General features: G+C 43.7%; 1 protein-coding gene across 1 annotated transcript; it reads left to right on the top strand.

The window, feature by feature from the left end:
* Positions 1–1,147: 1,147 nt before the first annotated feature.
* Positions 1,148–11,807, top strand: LOC116523239 (CUB and sushi domain-containing protein 2-like). The gene is made up of 6 exons (XM_032238331.1): positions 1,148–1,187; positions 1,688–1,849; positions 4,010–4,122; positions 8,006–8,093; positions 8,265–8,403; positions 11,648–11,807. The coding sequence occupies exons 1-6, from the start codon at positions 1,148–1,150 to the stop codon at positions 11,805–11,807; spliced, it is 702 nt and encodes a 233-aa protein (XP_032094222.1).
* The last annotated feature ends 7,788 nt before the right edge of the window (positions 11,808–19,595 follow it).

Here is a 19,595-nt window from a genome sequence, read left to right as displayed (position 1 = left end):
CCACCACTCTGAAAGGCCGAAAATCACCTGGCTGGCATGCATGCCAGAGCTGAAGGTTGCCGAGGGCTGCCGTGCTGTCAAATATAGCTCCACATGCCACCTGTGGCACACGTGCCATATGTTCAGCATCATGGTCCTAGACTAAAGAAGTAAATAAACCCATCTGGTAACATTTTTGTTTTGGCTAACAGCTTAGAGGTGATATTCAACCAGTTCGGACAGTTCAGGCAAAACGGTAGTGGAAATTTTGAGTAGTTCATAGAACCGGCAAATACCACCTCTGGCTGGCCCTGCCCTCCCGCCCCCGTCCTTCCTTGTTTTATATTTCCTTGTTTTTTAGCTCAGCTGATTCGTGCGGCAGAGTGGATTGCCGCACCTCAGCTGAGCTAAATCACAGCTCAGCTCACCAGCGCTGACACCGAGGGCGATCTTTGTGTGCTGTGTGCGCAAAGTGCTCTCTCATAGAACTGGTAGGAAAAGATTTGGAATCCCACCACTGAACGTGCTTAACTATGTTAAATTAAAAATATTAAGTTTGATCTAGTGGTTAAGGCATCAAGATAGAAACCAGGAGACTCTGAGTTCGAGTCTCACTTTAGCAATGAAAGCTTGTTGAATTTCATATATATTCAACATAGGAGGCGGAAGGTATGCTCACTGCCTTGAGCTATTTATAAAAATAACAAAGGGCTTAAAAAATAATTTAAAATGGGGGCAGTTCCAAGGATATTGGTTGCATTCACACAACATTCTGTTGTGTTTCATTAGCTTATTTTGCAACTCAATTCATTGTTCTATATATTTTCCCAGAAAGTGGGTTAATTCAGCACCAAGTTGAAGAGAGGAAGTGGAATTGGAATTGGAATTGGAAAAGTTTATTTATAGGCCGCCCTTTTCCCTGAGGGGACTCAGGGCAGCTTACAACTCATAGGGAAAGGGGATACAAACAATGACACATAAGCACAATACATAATTAAAAAGAACACAACATTCATACCATTCGGGTGGGGATCACAGTGATCACAGTGACCACATAAGATCCTCTTTATATTCCTCTATTGTTAAAGATGTTTAATGCACCTAATTAAGATATGAACTGTTGCTTTGATTGTCCTTTTAAGCGGATGTCCGACCCAGCAGGCGACCTATGGGGGCTGCAAAGGATCAGCATCTTCCAAAAGTCTCAGGTAACCTCTTTTGCCCAAGCACCAAATGCATAAAAATACATTAAAAAATGAAACAGCATAGCAAATTACTTGAGTTTCAAGGTCTATAAATAGAGGGACACACTGTCAATTTTCTTAAAGGATGGAAAACTCAAACCATTCCTTTTTTTAATGGGTTTTCAGTACTTTTAATGGAGATTCTTAATTAATGGCATTTCTTTCAATTGTTTTTGAAGTAACAAAGTTTGATTTTAAAAAGTATTGAACAAATAAGAATTCTGGGAATTGAAGTCCATTCCTCCTAGAGTTGCTAAGGTGGAAAAACAGTATTCTAAACCAGGAGTCTCCAACTTGGCAACTTTAAGACTTGTGGAACTCTGGGAGTTGAAGTCCCCAATTCTCTTAAAAGTTGCCAAGATCAGCATCTTGAGAACAGGGAGACCCCTGTTCTCAACCTGTTTGGCTTCTGCACTTGTTCTAAAATCTTCTCCTTGTCTTCTTCTGCCTTGGGCTATTTCTAGTTCCTGCTGATGTCTTTGCCAAAAATTCCTTCTGGAAAGGCTCTTACGAATACATGGGCAAAAAGCAGCCAGCCATGCTTTCTGTCACCAGCTTTGATCCTGTCACCAGTAAAGTCAATGCCACTCTGATCGACCACAGTGGCGTGGAGCTGCAAGTTTCTGGTAAGGCAGCCAGTTGGGTCTTTTCTGCATTCCTGGTGGGAGAAGAGGAGGTGGTGGAGACACCTTGATGTCCACCCCATTAAACAACACAGAGGGGGAAATGATGTCCATCCAACCTTATCATACTGCCAATATAATGCTTTGTTTTTGCTCTCTCCACCCACGTCTGCCTGGACAATCAAGCCGAAACATCTGTCTAATGTTCAAATCAAATCAATGATTAAACACCCTGAGGGGTCATCGTTCTCCAGCTGAAATTCTGTGGTTGCATTTATGTTACACTGCATTCTAAGGCTAACATACCACCATAACCAAACAAATAAGCCATGGCATAGTTTTCTGTAAAGGTGGCTCAGTGGCTAAGACACTGAGTTTATCAAACATAAAGGTCAACAGTTCGGTGGTTCGAATCCCTAGTGCTGCGTAACTGAGTGAGCTCCCATTACTTATCCCAGCTTCTGCCAACCTAGCAGTTTGAAAGCATGTAAAAATACAAGTAGAAAAATAGGAGCCACCTTTGGTGGGAAGGTAACAGTGGCATTTGGCATTTAGTCATGCCAGCCACACGTCCACAGAGATGTCTTGGGACAGTGCTGGCTCTTTGGCTTTGAAATGGAGATGAGCACCGCCCCCTAGAGTGGGGAACAACTAGCACAATTATGTGCAAGGGGAACCTTTATCTTTAGCTTAAGACTAACATACTACCATAACTAAGCAAATAAGGCATGGTATAGTTTACTGTGACGGCTTATATACTGTATACCATAAAATGTGGCTCACACCTGAGTTTTGATAGTACACGAAACCCAAATGACCCAAAAACAATGATAGAGGAAAGATGTTGAGACCTTGGAAAGTGTACAGAGAAGATAAAGGAACTAGAGGCTAAATTGTATGATGAACAGTTGAGGAAGTATGTCTCTTCTCTACTGAAGAGAAGGATTAGGGGGGACATGACAGGTCTCTTCCAGCACTTGAGGGACTGTTACAAAGAAGAGGGGATTGAGTTACTCTCTAGTTCGCCAGAGGACAGAGTACAAAGTAATGGGTGGAAGAGGTAATTGCCAAAGAGAGATCCGACCTAGAAGGAAGGAGAAATTTCCTGACCATGAGAACAATTAATGGACTAGCTTGCCTCCTGGGGTTGTGGGTGCTCCATCACTGGAGGTTTTCAAAAATAGAATGGGCATCAATCTCATGGGACGGTGTAAGACTTCTTATTGAGTAGGGAGTTAGACTAGATCTCTGAGCTTCTTGCTCTCACAATCCCTGTGTAAGGCCCGGCCTCCCCACCCCTTTAATCCAGGAAGTAAAGACTCTTGAAACTTTGCATTTCAAAGGGATCCTTTTATTGAAAGAGAAGTGATAACTGGGCAAACGCAAAGCAGAATCTGGAGTCCTTAAGGCAATACAATTGGAAAAAAAGGAGTTAGAATCCCCTCCCAACCATCCAATGTTTTTTTTGTAAAGGAGGCTCTTGGAAAGTGATGCGAAGACTTTCTCAGGCCTGCTTCCTTGAATGATGCAGTCCACGTGGCCCTCCCTCCCCACCCATTCCCCGAGAAAGGTGAGAAAGTGCCAGGCCTCTAGGCGCCAGGCTAGAAGTTATAAAGCAATTAATTCCAAAATACAGGATCTATAGGAAAGAAAGAAAAGTCTAGAGGAAGTACAGGGCTCCCCCCTCTTCCCCTGAAGAATGAAGATTCACGGATCTGATACCCCATCTGGATGGTTAGAATCTCTCTATCTTGGGCCTCATCCACTTACAAGTGTGTGTGTGTATGTGTGTGTGTGTTTTAATCTGCAATTTTGACCATGTTCCCAATTGGAGACAACTCTTTGAAGGCCCTCTGCTATCTTTCCTGCATGTTCATTTTCCTGAATAATTTAATGCTACCTGCAGGCTTTGTAAACAACTAAATGCATGTAATACAGATGAGTTTTCCAGTATGATTTTTTTCCAGAGTCGGATGCAACACTGCTCTAACTTCACAGAGCATTGAAGAACACGGAGATCTTGTCTTCTCAAATTGCAAGGAAACCTCCCCCTCCCTTCTCCCCCCCGCCCCCAGTTCTCCCGGGGCTTCCTCACCCTGCTTGCTGCGTTACAAGAAAAACAATCAACCTTGACTGCCCAGCTCTCTTATCTTCCCTTTCCAGGTATTTACAAAAGAGAAGATGTCCATCTCCTCCTTCAGGTACACCAAATTACAGGGCCACTGGACATCTTCACGAACAAATTCAAGAATGATAAGTGGGCATTGGATGGACACGTAAGTCTTTGCCAGAAACATTTCAATGACAGACGGGCAGAGGAATTGGGAACATAACATTGGGGGGATGTGAGAGCTTTTTGCAATGAGGGTTAGAAGTAGCAAAACAGGAGCAACCCACCACTGGTCTGTGACTCTCAGATATCTCAGCTTGTAGGAATTCATGAAGTTCTCATTCTGAAACATTTTGAGGGCACAAGGAAGGCTTGCAAACTCTCATCTTATGTATCAGAGAAACTAAAGAAAAGTTTCTTTCTCTCTCATTCTCTCTCCCTTTCTCTCTCTCTCCCTTCCTCTCTCAATCTCACTCTCACTCTCTCTCATTCCCTCCATCTCTGCCTTCTTCCCATTCCCTCCCTCTCTCTCCATCTCTCTCTCCCTCCCTCTCCCTCTCTCCCTCCCTCCCTCTCTCTCTCCCTTTCTCTCTCCCTCTCTCTCTCTCATTCCCTCCATCTCTCCCTTCTTTCCTCTCGCTTCCTCTCTCTCCATCTCTCTCTCCCTCCCTCCCTCTCCCTCCCTCCCTTTATCTCTCTCTCCATCCCTCTCTCGCTCCCTACCTCTCTCTCTTATTCCCTCTGTCTCTCCCTTCTTCCCTCTCTCTCCCTCCCTTCCTCTCTCTCTCTCTCATTCCCCCGTCCCTCCCTTTTCCCCTCCACCTCCCTCCTTCTTCCTTTCTCCCTCTCTCTCTCCCCCTCCTTCTTCCTTTCTCCCTCTCTCTCTCCCCCTCCCTCTCCCTCCCTCCCTCCCTCTCTCTCCCTCCAATTGTCCATTTTCTCTTTTTAAATGGTTAATAAAAGAAAAAAAAGAGAAGACTCTTTAACTAATGATTCTAGTTAGAGACATTTAGACACGCTTTTCATTGATGAAACAATCTCAAAGTGGGACGCTACAAATGTAAATGCCCGACAGGAAAATTACAATTGCAAACAAAATGTTAAATATTTTAAAATGTTTTAAAGCCAGAAAACCGTTTGAAAAATTCATTATGTAAAACAGGGCAATATTTTTTCCTAACATGATGCAGTTGGGTGGTTACTTCCTTCAGTTCTTTCTTCTTTACCTTCTTATTTGACCAAACCTTTTGCTCCTAAGCCTTTCAAGGATGGAAAGAGCTTGAATGTACTGATGTATACAAACAAATGTTTTCTCTTTAGCAGACTAGAGGAGGCAGAAAGTATGGTTAAAGTGTTGAACTAGCTCTAGGCTTTTAGGCATTCAGGAACATTCCACTCATACAGATTTTGTGATACAGTGGCTCAGTGGCTAAGACGCTGAGCTTGTCGATCAGAAAGTCAGCATTTCAGTGGCTTACATCCCTAGCGCCACATAACCGAGTGAGCTCCTGTTACTTGTCCCAGCTTCTGCCAACCTAGCAGTTCGAAAGCATGTAAAAATAGGAACCATCTTTGGTGGGAAGATAACAGCGTTCTATGCCCCTTCGGCATTTAGTCCTGCCGGCCACATGACCACGGAGACGTCTTTGGGCAGCGCTGGCTCTTTGGCTTTGAAATGGAGATGAGCACCGCCCCCTAGAGTCAGGAATGACTAGCACATATGTGCGAGGGGAACTTTTACCTTTACTTTATATCTGCTGACCCAGCATCCAGGAACACCTCTCTAGCGTTTTTTTATTATTATTATTTTTTACATTTAACAATCTCAGGCCAAAATAAACCCCAATCTTCAAGCATCTCAATCAAAATTGGCCCAAGAAAGGCAGAAGATGCTTCAGACAAACACCACAAGAATTCCTCTGGGAAGACTGATTTCCAGGATACCTGTCTTTGCCTACACCAGGGGTGTCCAAACTAGGGAACTTTACACCTGTGTTTCTCAACCTTAGTGACTTGAAGAAGTGTGGCTGGGGAATTCTGGGAGTTGAAGTCCACAAGTCTTAAAGTTCCCACGTTTGGACACCCTTGGTCTAGACGGCACTACCAAATTTATCCCCACAAAACTATACCTGCTAGAGGAAGTCCTCAACTTACAACCACAGTTGGGACCAGAAATTCCATGGCTAAGCAAGGTAGTTGTTAAATGAGACAGGCCCGCTTTTATGCCTTTTTTGTGAATGTTGTTAAGTGAATAACTCGGTCATTAAGCAATTCTGGCATCCCCTATGGACTTTGCTTATCGGAAGCTGGCTGGGAAGGTCGCAATATGGTGATCACATGACCCCAAGGTCCTGCAACCGTTGGGGAGAAAATGCCAGTTGCCAAGTACCCAAATTCCGATCCTATGTGACCACGGGGATACTACGATGGTCATAAGTGCAAGGTTTGGTTGGAAGTCCCTTTTTTCAATGCTGTTGTAACTTTGAACAGTCAGTAGATCCGGGGTAGTCAACCTTTTTATACCTACCGCCCACTTTTGTTTCTCTGTTAGTAGTAAAATTTTCTAACCGCCCACCGATTCCACAGTAATGGTGATTTTATGAAAACCTAATGAAAATGTTTTTAAATAATGCTATGAATTTTTTTTAAGTCAATTAAATTTTAAAAAAGGAAAGTCTTTCAGTATCAGACAAAACCCCTACTGCCCACCATGAAATCTGGAACGCCCACTAGTGGGCGGTAGGGACCAGGTTGACTACCACTGCACTAGATGAATGGTTATAGGTTGAGGCCTAGAGGTAATTTGGTTCCAAGATCCTCTACATAGCTTGTCCTATCATACCTTCTATTTCTTTTTAGAAAGACTGCACCACAACATTTGAGCCATATTTCGAACGTACTAGCATGAAGAATCAGACTAAGTTTGACTTTCAGATTTCTATTTTTTTTTAAATTCCATAAATGGTTATACAATTGAGCAGCTTGTTGTAGATGTTGTTAGTTGCAAACTCGTGTCCGACCCATTGCGATCCCCATGGACAATGTTCCTCCAGGCCTTCCTGTCCTCTACCATCTCTGGAGTCCATTTAAGCTCCCACCAACTGCTTCGGTGACTCCATCCAGCCACCTTGTTCTCTGCCGTCCCCTTCTTCTTTTGCCCTCAATCTTTCCCAGCATGAAGCTCTTCTCCAGGGAGTCCGTCCTTCTCATTAGGTGGCCAAAGGATTTGAGTTTCCTCTTCAGGATCTGGACTTCTAAAGAGCAGCCAGAGTTGATCTGCTCTAGGACCGACTGGTTGGATTGTCTTGCAGTCCAAGGGACTCGCAGGAGTCTTCTCCAGCACTATAGTTCAAAGGCCTCCATTGTTTGGCGCTCAGCCTTTCTTATGGTCCAACATCCACAGCCATACATTGTAACTGGGAAAACCATAGCCTTGACTATACACACTTTTGTTGGCAGGGTGATGTCTCTGCTTTTTAGTATGCTGTCTACATTTGCCATAGCTTTCCTCCCCAGGAGCAAGCGCCTTTTAATTTCTTGGCTACAGTCCCCATCTGCAGTGACCCAGGAAAATAAAATCATTCACTACCTCCATTTCTTCCCCATCTATTTTCCACGAATTGAGAGGGCTGGATGCCATGATCTTCGTTTTCTTAATGTGGAGTTTCAAGCCAACTTCACACTCTCCTTCTTCACTCGCATCAAGAGGCTCTTTAGCTCCTCTTCACTTTCTGCCATTGAGCATCTAAGTCATTCCATCCCTCTAAGCTACCAATATTTATAGTTTTTATTGTTCTGGTATTGTTCTATTGAACTTCCTTCATTATCATCATAGCTTCTAGTAATTTATGCTGTTCCTCAGCAATGGATTTTGGCTGTGAAATCAAACATGTGCTTTTATCAAATTATTGTATAATTTTAAATAAACCTGATAATTTCTGGACAAATCATCCTTAAAACTACAATTGTCCTATTCCTATCGCTGATTTTTTTTTTCCACTTTGCATTTGCATTTTGCAGTATTTTTTCATTTCCTGCTTCAAATACAGGTCACCCCAGAAGCTTCAAGTGGAACATTTGTCTACCAAGGATTTGTCCATGGCAAAGGTTTTGGACAATTTGGCCTCCAAAGACTAGGTAAGCTGACTAACTTTGAAGTTGACCCAAAACAATAACTTTAATTTATATAAGCAATATGACAGTTGTATTTTGTTATGTTTATATGCAGCAGATGTGCGAGGACAGCCCCTGGCCTCCCCTTCCCAATTGTACTCAGCACCAGCAATTTAATAGTGTTTCTTTTTCCAGATAACAGCATCATTGAACGGGATTCTGAATCAATAGGACATCCATTTGCATCCAACAGCAGCTCGGTTGCAGCTGCGATCCTCGTGCCTTTCATTGCCCTGATGATTGCAGGGTTTGTGCTCTATCTCTACAAGCACAGGTGAGATGTTCCAAGTAAAAAGGCAGGAAATAACCTCTTAGGGCTTCATAACAAGGATTGTCAGAATAATAGCAATAGCACTTAGACTTATATACTGCTTCATAGTGCTTTTCAGCCCTCTCTAAGCGGTCTATAGAGTCAGCCTATTGCCCTCCAACAATCTGGGTCCTCATTTTACCCACTTCGGAAGGCTGAGTCAATCTTGAGACAGTCAGGATCAAACTGTTGTGGGTAGAATTATTCTGCAATACTGCATTCTAACAACATGAAAGGAGGGAAAGAAGGAAGGAAGGAAAGAAGAATAGACAATAGCAACATCCCTTAGACTTATATACCACTTCACAGTGCTTTACAGCCCTCTCTAAGTGGTTTACAGAGTCAGCATATTGCCCCCAACAATCTGGGTCCTCATTTTACTGAACTCAGCAGGCTCAGTCAAATAGAAGGAAGGGAGGGAGGGAAGGAGGGGAGAGAGGGCAGCCTAAGCGGTTTACAGAGTCAATCTAGTGCCCCCAACAATCTGGGTCCTCCTTTTACCCACCTTGGAAGGGTGGAAGGCTGAGTCAACCTTGAGCCTGGTGAGATTCGATCTGCCAAATTGCAGGCAGCCGGTAGTCAGCAGAAGTAGCATGCAGTACTCCACTCTAACCACTGCACCACCATGGCTCAAAAACCCATAATCATGGGTTTTCTGGTCCAATATCCTCTGGATTAAACCACATTTCTCATGATCCCCATGTTGTTAGTCCTATCAGGTAGACAAAACTAAGAAACTGACCTCATGCAGATCTCAGCTACCATACCTAAAATAGCTACAGTAAGAGAATCTTGCAAGTCTGAATTTGTGCTACCTTTCCTTCCACTTTTATCTCTATGGACATTGGAGGGATGGGGGACTTGGAATATTGCATGCAGTTTTGGTTGCCATGATATAAAAAAAGATGTTGAGAACTCTGGAAACAGTGCAGAGAAGAGCAACAAAGATGATTAGGGGACTGGAGGCTAAAACATATGAAGAACGGTTGCAGGAACTGGGTATGTCTAGTTTAATGAAAAGAAGGACTAGGGGAGACATGATAGCAGTGTTCCAATATCTAGGAGGTTGCCACAAAGAAGAGGGAGTCAACCTATTCTCCAAAGCATCAGATGGCAGGTCAAGAAGCAATGGATGGAAAGTAACCAAGGAAAGAACTAACCTAGAACTAGGATAAATTTCCTAGGCCCTTCGGATGGTCACTCAGGCCCTCGTCACCTCAAGACTGGATTACTGTAATGCGCTCTACATGGGGCTGCCCTTGAAGAGTGTCCGAAGACTGCAGAATGCAGCCGCGTGAGCGATTGTGGGTGTACCTAGATACACCCATGTTACACCTATCCTCCGTGAGCTGCACTGGCTCCTCATTGGTCTCCGGACACGATTCAAGGTGCTAGTTGTTACTTTTAAAGCCCTACATGGTTTAGGACCTGGCTACCTGAAAGACCGCCTCCTGCCATTTACCTCCCAAAGACCGATAAGATCGCACAGATTGGGCCTCCTCCGGGTGCCATTGGCCGGTCGGTGTCGGTTGGCGAATCCCCGGGGGAGGTCCTTATCTGTTGTTGCCCCTGCCCTGTGGAATGATCTCCCCATAGAGATCCAGATCCTCACTACTCTTCCGGCCTTCCGTAAAGCTACTAAGACCTAGCTGTTCCAGCAGGCCTAGGGCTGTTGATGAGTATCCAGCCCCACGCTAAGCTGTATGCATGATGTGAAATTTTTTAATTAATTGTATTCTTATTTTTAATTTTTATATGTCCCCTGTTTTGTCTGTAAGCCGCCCAGAGTCCCTAGGGAGTGGGTGGCATACAAATGTCAATAAATGTTAAAAAAAAAATGTTCCTGACAGAACAAATTAATCAGTGGAACGACTTGCCTCCAGAAGTCACGAGTCTTCCAATACTGGAGGTTCTTAAGAAAAGATTGGACAACCATTTGTCTGAAATGGTATAGGAGTCCTGCTTGAGTAGTTGGTTGGGCTTCACTCAAGTTTAATTTATCTGATTGTCACCTTGGTTGTGGGCCCTCCTTCTGTCCTTCAAGGCCATCCTCTTTGTTCACTACATTAGTGCTGAAAACTGCCATCCAATGCCATGGAAATAGTATCCATTTCTTTCATACCTTCTAGGAGCCCACCGCATTTGCACCTCTGCAACTATAAATTCCCTAGAACGAAGGTGAAATTTCCTATTAGTGAGAACAATTAACCGGTGGAACGCCTTGCCTTTAGAAATTGTGGGTGCCCCAGTGCTGAGGGCTTTTAAGAAGGGACTGGACATCTTGTCTGAAATGATATAGGGATCTCCTGCTCAAGCAGTGGATTAAACTAGAAGATCTCCAAGATCCCTTCCAACCATTAACTAGTAGATGAATATACTGTTCAGCAGAGCTAGGCTGTGGCCACAATTAAACTGCACTTTGGGTGCTCCATTTCAATTAATTTTTTTTTTTTAATTCATTTATATTCAGCATTTTTAAACATTAAAATCACAATTACACTTTTACAGCTTTCCGCTATCAGTATTCTTTTTTCTAATTTCTAATTTTCCATTCTACGTCCTATTGTTTCATACATATACCTCCTTGTTTCATAATTATTATTTTTAGAATGTATACAACATATATACATTTACATCTCTATTGATTTCTGAATATATACCATCTCCTTTTGTTATATTTTCTATACACTCATTATGCGACATCTCTTTTCGAGCCAATTATACCACCTGTTCCACATCTTATAATACTCTATTTCCTCTCTATCCCTTAGTTCCATCGTTAATTTATCCCTTTCCGTGCATTTCTAGCACCTTTTTAAAATGATCCCTGTGTTTGAGGAGATGGTTTTTTTGTTTCCAGTTTTGGGCGAATGTGATCCTGGCTGCGGTAATTGTATGAAGCCTAATATATTGAATTTCTTTGCTTATATTTCCTTCTATTATTCCCAAAAGAAACAGCTCAGGTTTCATGTCAATTTTTTGCTCCGTTACTTCCTCCCACCATTTTTGATTTTTTGTCCAGAATTCCTTAGTTTTGGGACAAGTCTACCACATGTGATAGAATTGATTTCAATTAATTTGAACAAGAGAGAGAAAGAGAGAGAAGGGACAAACCGTATGTTTACAGATTTCCCTGCATTGTAGTTTCTTTATATACCTGTCCTGCAGAGCCCCTCCCACTATGACCTCTTTGTTCTCTCTGAAACAGAAGGAGACCGAAGGTGCCGTTCAATGGCTACGCCGGCCATGAAAACACCAATGTCCGAGGAACATTTGAAAACCCAATGTATGACCGCAATTTGCAGCCCACAGACATCATGGCCAATGAGGCAGAGTTCACCGTCAGCACTGTGTGTACTGCAGTATAGCACTTACAATTCTGTGTGTAGTAAGTATCACATTCCTATACAAATTTCCCACATATGCTTTTCAACTAACTACCGGGACCCATCAAATTATCATTAGCCTAGCATTTAATTTGAAAAGGGTTGGGTAATAATAATCACTATTATTCACATCTTAGTAAGAGAAAATGACTGTCACAGCTGCAGTGACCATTTCTGTTCATAAGAAATAGAAATATTCAGATGCTAGCTTTGGAGATATTTCAGCAACATTTTGTAAGATAGGGCCACTTAAAAAATAATGTACTATATCTTGTCCATCGATCCACCTATCCACCTGTCTGTCCATCCACCCACTGATCCATCCATCCATCCATCAATCCAATTTGGATGGCTATCTCCCTTTATTCTCTAAAGTTTTCCATTTGGACAATTGTGGGACTTTTTCACATGCTCAAAAGAATCCTTTCTTTTCCCAAATAATCTAAGGAGTTTTGGTTAGGTTGCTGCAAGAATACTTTACTGTTGTTCCTAATTATGATCCCTATGCAAGTCATAGGCTATGTTCCCACAACTTGCTTAAATTACTAAATTAACACATCAGTGTAGGCCACAAGTGTCAAAGTCACCGTGTCATGTTGCCATCGTGTGACATTTCATGACGTTTTCCCCATTCGCAGAGCTGGGATGGGCATGGCCTGCAGGTGAAGTATCCAGCCCGCAGGTCACCAGATTGACACCTCTGGTGTAGGCAATACACTAAGCCATAAATCAAATGATATTTTAAGATACAAAAAACTAACCAAGGTTATAAATAACCCAATTCATCATTCATGAACCATCCATTAATGATTCAATTTGCAACAACTTGCAAGTTGAGGCAATGCTGATTAGTTTCTGCAGGGCTTAGCATGTTTTGCAGAGCCTACCTGTTTGATTAGGTTATGGTTTAACATGTGCTACACACCCAGAAAATGGCTTAATTCAATAACCAAATTAAGGGTGATGCAGAATTGAACTGCCTGCATGTCTAGACAGTGAGCAGTGGCTGAAGAGTGTTGTGTTTCTTTAGGATACTTGTTCCATTAAGCCTTATCTACAAAAGGAATTTGTTCTGTGCACCAGCCATCACTTCGTTTGGTCAAATATGCTGGCAATGCCACAATAACGAAAGCACTTTTCTATGTGCTTTCAGGGACTTGTTGATCCATTAATGTTACCATTCCTTTGAGAACTATTTGGGCATTTCTTCTTTTTTTTAAAAAAAAAAAAGGACAGTGTTGACGAACCTTTTCAGCACTGAGTGCCGAAAGGGGGGTACATGCATGCGCGCATGCCAGAAACCAGAGAGCAGCTACCCAGTGCTCATGCGCATGCTGGGAAGATTATCTGGTTTCTGGTGTGTGCATGCGCACTGGCCACCTGGTCTTCCGGTTTCTGGCATGCATGCATGCACCAAGACCAGCTGGCTGGTGTGCATGCATGCACTGGAAACCAGAAGATAATCTTTCCAGCGTGTGCATGCGCACCGGCCAGTTTTCATCCAATTTCCAGTGCTCCTGCACACATGAAGACCAGCTGGCCAGCACCCCAGCACCAGGAAGAGCAACGAGCAATGGCTCACATGCCCAAAGAGATGACTCTGTGTGCCACTTCCGGCACACATGCCATAGGTTTGCCATCATGGCCCTAGGGCATCTTTTTGGATGCAGGGATATGTAAACTATTTCTGGCCAGAGGTGCTATCAAATGTTTTATTTATTTATGGTGTTGGGGTTTGATGGAATATTGGTATGTGATGATATCATGGTGCAAAGTCAGGAACCATATTTGCAGGGTTTAAAGTTTTATTTGGAACAGGTGCTTAAAGATTATCACTCTAATACAAAACATCATGCTGACAAAAATGTCATAGGTACACAGTAGGCCGAAGGGACATAGACCCCAGCCAGAGTGGGTTCCTGCCGCCATTACTACTGGTTCGATGCCTGAAAAATGTTGTGCATGCACACAACATTTAAAGGGGGGGGGATTAATTTTTTTCAATGAAGATTGTTCTGTGCATGTGCAGAACAAAAAAATCAAGATGGTGCTGCCGAGGATACAACCGGTACGGTCACGTATCTGCTGGATTTACTACCTATTTGGCTGAACCATACTGTACCGTACCTGCAGAAACCCACCTCTGGCCCTACCCCTTCTTCCCAATTAAACTGATCATCCATCCATCCACCTTTTAAAAAATAAAAAAACAACACAAAAATTTAAGTTAACAGAAACAGAAAGCTCCTTGTGATAGAAACCCCTTTCTCCCTCACCCCCCCCCACCTCTGTGTGTATGTATGTGTGTCTGTTCTCTTCTCTGTGCAGCCTTCTCCAGAGACGGGAATCTCACCAGTGCCCAATGATCCTCCTGCTTCATCTTCGCCCATGATCTTCTCACCCAGAATTGTTGGGGCTGCGGGAGTTGATATGGTGCCTTTGAGCTGATCCAGAGAGAGAAAGAGAGGGAGAGAGAGGAGAGAGAGAGACTGCCTTGCTGTTTATCACTGCTCCGCATCTTCATTGCCCATAGTCCTGCCCTCCTGCAACTGATAATCAGATCTACCAAAGCATCCACCCCAGTTCTTGTGCCAAGAGCACAAGATGTGGAAATCTATCCTCCTCCTTCTCCTCCAGAGATGCTCCTCCCCATCCTTGAGCCTTTTTTCTATCGGTTCCTGGCCAACCTTTGGACTGGCTGACTGCTGCTCAAAGACCATTGATTGTCCCACTATTTGCCTGTGGTCGATAATCACCTTTCTGGGGGACACTTCATGGCAACCTAAGAAAATCCACCCACCCTTGGCTGCCAGAAGAAGCTGCACAAGAGGCACATGCTGGTTGGGGAGACTTGTGGATGCAGAGACCTTGGGCTAAACGTATCCAGCATATCAAACTCATACAGCAAGTTTAGCATCTGGATAAATGTTCCTTAGATATGTGTTGGTTCTCCTCCTCTCCCTTCCTCACCCTTATATATTTATTTCATATTAATATTCTAGTGCAAGAATGTCACGTTTCTGACCCTCCTTGCAATCCTCTGAGAAGGCCTCATTCCTACCCTCCAATTTGTATTTTTAGAGCATTTGATTCTTATGTTTTCTAAAATTGGCAACCCTTCCCATCTCCAGGTCCTATGATTAGATCCACCCAGAAACACTTCTTTTAGACTAAATGGTCATATTTGCTTGGTTGCTGCTAGCTTTAGGGTGATCCAGAGAAAATACAGAACTTCCTAAGAGATAGAGTACTTGGCATGAGAAGTGGGCCTCCTCCTATACAGAACTTGGAGAATCCAATTATTGCTATCTCAGTCCCAGCTCGTTCATTTCTTGGAGGTGTGTTACAGTTTGTCAGCTCCTGATCTGCAATATTTTCTTTCGGGGGGGGGGGGGAATAGCATTCCAGCCAGGTATTTTCATTGCTGTGTGCAATGCTCGGGACCTTAGCAGCATGAGGATCATGGGCACCTATTATTCTGTGTCTGTGACATCACAAATACCTGATGTGACTAATTTATTTTTCTGATTTATAAATATTTCTATATTTCTAAGAAGTCAAATGCCATCGTAGAAGGTCCATTTATTTGATGTTCTAGTTTTTGAAATAAAATGGTAAGTAATTTTCCCTACTTGCATTATCACCTGTTTTCACTTACCTGTTCTGCTTCATCCTTGGCTATATAAACCCACTGCAGGACTAAATGGACAACTCACCTGTTAGAGAAAGATCTCATTCAGCTACCCCCCATCTATTGTTATGAGGATCTTGCACTACTGTCCTGGTTAATCCAGGCCTGACATCCAGGAATTTTTCTCTATCTGGTTCTCCTATTGAGGCTGCCTTATACCAGTTCATTCCTCTACTGCAGCATTATCTACACCAATGGCAACAGACCAGGGACCGGGATTTCCTGTGGCCAACCAGCTGCCAGTGGTTCACCATTGACCACCATTCCATCTTCTTCAAGACGCCAGGGATGGAGTCTAAGAAATTTTGCGCACAAAGTGAAGTCTGATAACCTTTCCCCAATAGCCTGAAAGAAAGTCTCATCTCAGGTTACCTAAGAGTTTCCAAATACAGTCAACAAGGCTGCCAATCCATGACTCTTGGATTCCATCCCATCCCATTGCAAAGGTGAGCACAATCTATGCCATGACTTCATTGCCCCAAGTCCTTCCCACTGCAACAGCCCATGCTGCGAAGAAAGGGACAGCACAGCACAATGGGATCAAGAGTAGCATTGCAAAGAACAGGGAGCCAGGACTACAGAGCAGCAGTGGCCTCATGTCCCTCCTCCATCTAGTCAAGCTTCTTCAGTTTTGATAGAAGCTTCCTTGATGAGAAGTGAAACATTCAAAGAAAAAAACCTTAAGAAATCCCAATTGTCTTTTGGAAAAAATGACCTTTGGGACAACCATGACCTGAATGATTGAGAACCTCCATGGACTGCCCCCCCCCCATGGTACAACTGAAATGAACTGGGGATAGAAACTGTTTAATAAATAACTGTTTAATAAATTTATAGGCCGCCCAATCCCGAAGGACTCTGGGAAGAGGAACTCTTTCTTCCCAACCTATTGGGTTTGCATCTGCAATTTTAAGTATATCTTTTGCAGACCCAGCCAGGTTAACACAGCAGTGAATAAGAGAGTCAAGATTAGAGCAACCTTGAAACTGCTTCTACCTGCCATGATTTCACCAAATGGTTATTCCTCATGGAAATGGAGTGAAGCATCCTGGCCCAGGCACTTTCCAGATGCTCCTCCATCATTGCCATATAAGAATGATCGCTTATAATTGGAATCCAGCCAATCAGTGAGCGGGCTGGCCTCATTTAAAAGTGTGGCGCCAACGGCTAACATTCCTCTTTTGAAAAGACTCTTTTTCTCAAAGAGTCTTTTCAAAAGGGTTTGTTGCCGAGGTGCCTCGTTTCGTGCTTCACATCGTTCAGTTCACCTTCCCTTCGCCTTCCAGGGGCTTGCTGCTTCCCCCACAGGTAAGCAACCAAGCCCCGGCGGCAGGACTCGGGACGCTAGCGGCGGGAATTCGGGTGGGCGGTGGTGACGGCAGCAGCGGTAGTGGCGGTAGGAAGCCGGGGGGGGGCGATAGCAGTGGTAGCAGCAGTAGGAAGCCGGGAGGGTAGCAGCGGTAGTGGCCTAGGTTTTGCAAGGAAAGGCCTCCAGGTGGGGGGGGCAGAGGCCTGGTGTACGCCGCGTGGCCGCCTTTGGGTGGTGGGGTGGAGGCAGCCTCCCTTGCAAAAGCCGCGGCCTGGCATACACTGTGTGGCTGCCATCGGGTAGGGGGGCGGTGGCGGCCTAGCTTTCGCAACGGAAGTCCTCAAGGCCTTCTCTCGCGAAAGCCGTGGCCTCGTGTACGCCATGCGGCTGCCTTCAGGTGGGGGGGCAGTGGTGGCCTCCCTCACGAAAGCTGCAACCTCACATACGCCGCACGGCCGCTTCGGGTGGGCGGACGGCGGCGGCCTCCCTTGCTAAAGCTGCGGCCTCGCGTATGACACGTGGCCGCCATCAGGTGGGAGGGGCGGCGGTGGCCTCCCTCGCGAAAGCCACGGCCTCATGTATGCTGCATGGTTGCCATCGGGTGGGGGGCGGTGGCAGCCTAGCTTTCGCAAGGGAAGTCCTCCAGGCCTTCCCTCGCGAAAGCCGTGGCCTCATGTATGCCGCGCGGCTGCCTTCGGGGGGGTGCGGCGGTGGCCTAGCTTTTGCAAGGGAAGTCCTCCAGGCCTTCCCTTGCGAAAGCCACGGCCTCACGTACGCCGCACGGCCACCTTCGGGTGGTGGGGGGGCGGGGGCGGCCTAGCTTTCACAAGGGAAGTCCTCCAGGCCTTCCCTTGCAAAAGCCGCTGTCTCGTGTATGCCGTGTGGCTGCCTTCTGGTGGAGGGGCGGCGTCGGCGTCCTAGCTTTCGCTATGAAAGCCCCCCGCCCCTCCCCTCTAGCCTCGCCTTGCTGGCTAAGCCTGCCAGGCAACCTAAGTGACCCTAGCCTTGTCCCTCCAGTCAAGTGTCTTACCTGTTCCTTCTGCCTGCCATCGCGACGAGGATCCATCCATTGCATCGGAGTGCTGCTGATTCTGCCTACTACTGGTAAATGACCCGGTTTTATTTAATTATTATTTTAATGTATTTTAAAATAATATTTTATTTAATGCATAGAATTTTTTACAATAGTTTTACATATAAGTATTGAGGGTAGAATACTTTAAAATGGTTTACTTTCATTTATTTTGGATAGAATCTTTTTTTAAATTGTCTTTGACTATTTAAAAAAAGATTCTATCCAAAATAAATTAAAATAAACCATTTTAAAGTATTCTACACTCAATTCTTTGAAATGTATTGTGCATAGAATTTTTTATAATAGTTTTATTGTAATTTATTGTGTGTGGAATATTATTAATGGTTTCATTTTAATTATTGTGTGTGGAATAGTTTGAAATGGTTACAATATAAATTATTGCTTGTGCTTTGAAATAATGGTTACATAAGGTGACCAGATTTTCAGATTGGTAAAGAGGGACACCATTGACCGCGGGGGGGGGCTTGTGTCAAAAGGTCACACAAGACCGTTACATGACCCCAGGACACTGAAACCATCATAAATACGAATCTGTTGCCAAACATCAAAATTTTCATCACGCGACTATGAGGATGCTGCAACGGTCGCTAAGTGTGAAAAATGGTTGTCACTGTTTTCAATGCCATTGTATGTATCCTAGAAAATCAGATTTAGTGTGTTTCACCCTCATTGTTTAGGTAATTCTGAGGTGGTTGATGGTTCTGTGAGCGCCTGTCCTTTATAATTGCCTGCAATGCCTTGATGGTTTTTATTCCAGTGGCTTTGTCTTTCCTGTCTTTAGGCTTAGGAAAAAAAACCTGGTTTCATTTGCAGTCTTTTGGGGGGGATTCTTATTTTTTGGCGTTTTCCATCATAGTTTGTGTGTGTGTGTGTGTGTAATGTCCCACAGTTATCTACGCATTAATAATTATCTAGTAATATTTCCTTATACATTTTAGGGACCTTTCCTTACATAATTGGTGTTTTCTTTCATACTTTTGGCTTTCTAATTCCTGTTTCCGTTAGTTGGCAATAGCTAAAACCAATCCCACGTGGAAAAGTATTCAAAGCCGTCTTGATTTTAATTGTCAGTTTATTTATTCCTGCACATTGTAATATTTATTCATTTACATATCTCTGTTTTTCCACTGTTGTGCAAACACAATTCCAGCAGCTGCTAACATGTGTAAAATTAAATATATATTATACTCCCTTTCAAATAGCCAACAAAATATTTCTGGTTTTAATTCCATATCTTCCTTTATGATTGCTTCTAACCACTAACTTCTGAATAGCTTCTTGGACTGACCTAAGTACTAATTCATAATTTCATATGCATTCATATATTCCTGTCTTTTGGAACTGAGAACTAAATTTCAGGAAAAGGAAAACTGTATTGCTCTGGTAATATGACATTCATTCTTGAACTATCTTCTTGGATGAAAGATTATATCTTTCCTGTTTGTTTATATCTTTCCCGTTTCTCATCCTTCCTGAAAAGACTGCACATTGTTGGTTGAAAGCAGAGGTCCCTTCTTGTTACCTACAGAGTCCTCAGCTTACAACCACAATTGAGTCCAATATTGTTTTATTTCTTTGGCAGCAGTTAGATCTACTTAGCACCAATGAAGAAGAGGCAACAGAGTATGACCGCTTTCTTCTCCAAAAAACCAAGAGTTGAGGAATCAGCTGATC

The sequence above is a fragment of the Thamnophis elegans genome, unplaced genomic scaffold (assembly GCF_009769535.1).
Source record: "Thamnophis elegans isolate rThaEle1 unplaced genomic scaffold, rThaEle1.pri scaffold_119_arrow_ctg1, whole genome shotgun sequence".
In the NCBI taxonomy this organism is placed as follows: Eukaryota; Metazoa; Chordata; class Lepidosauria; order Squamata; family Colubridae; genus Thamnophis; species Thamnophis elegans.
This window is presented reverse-complemented; position numbering and strand designations above follow the sequence as displayed.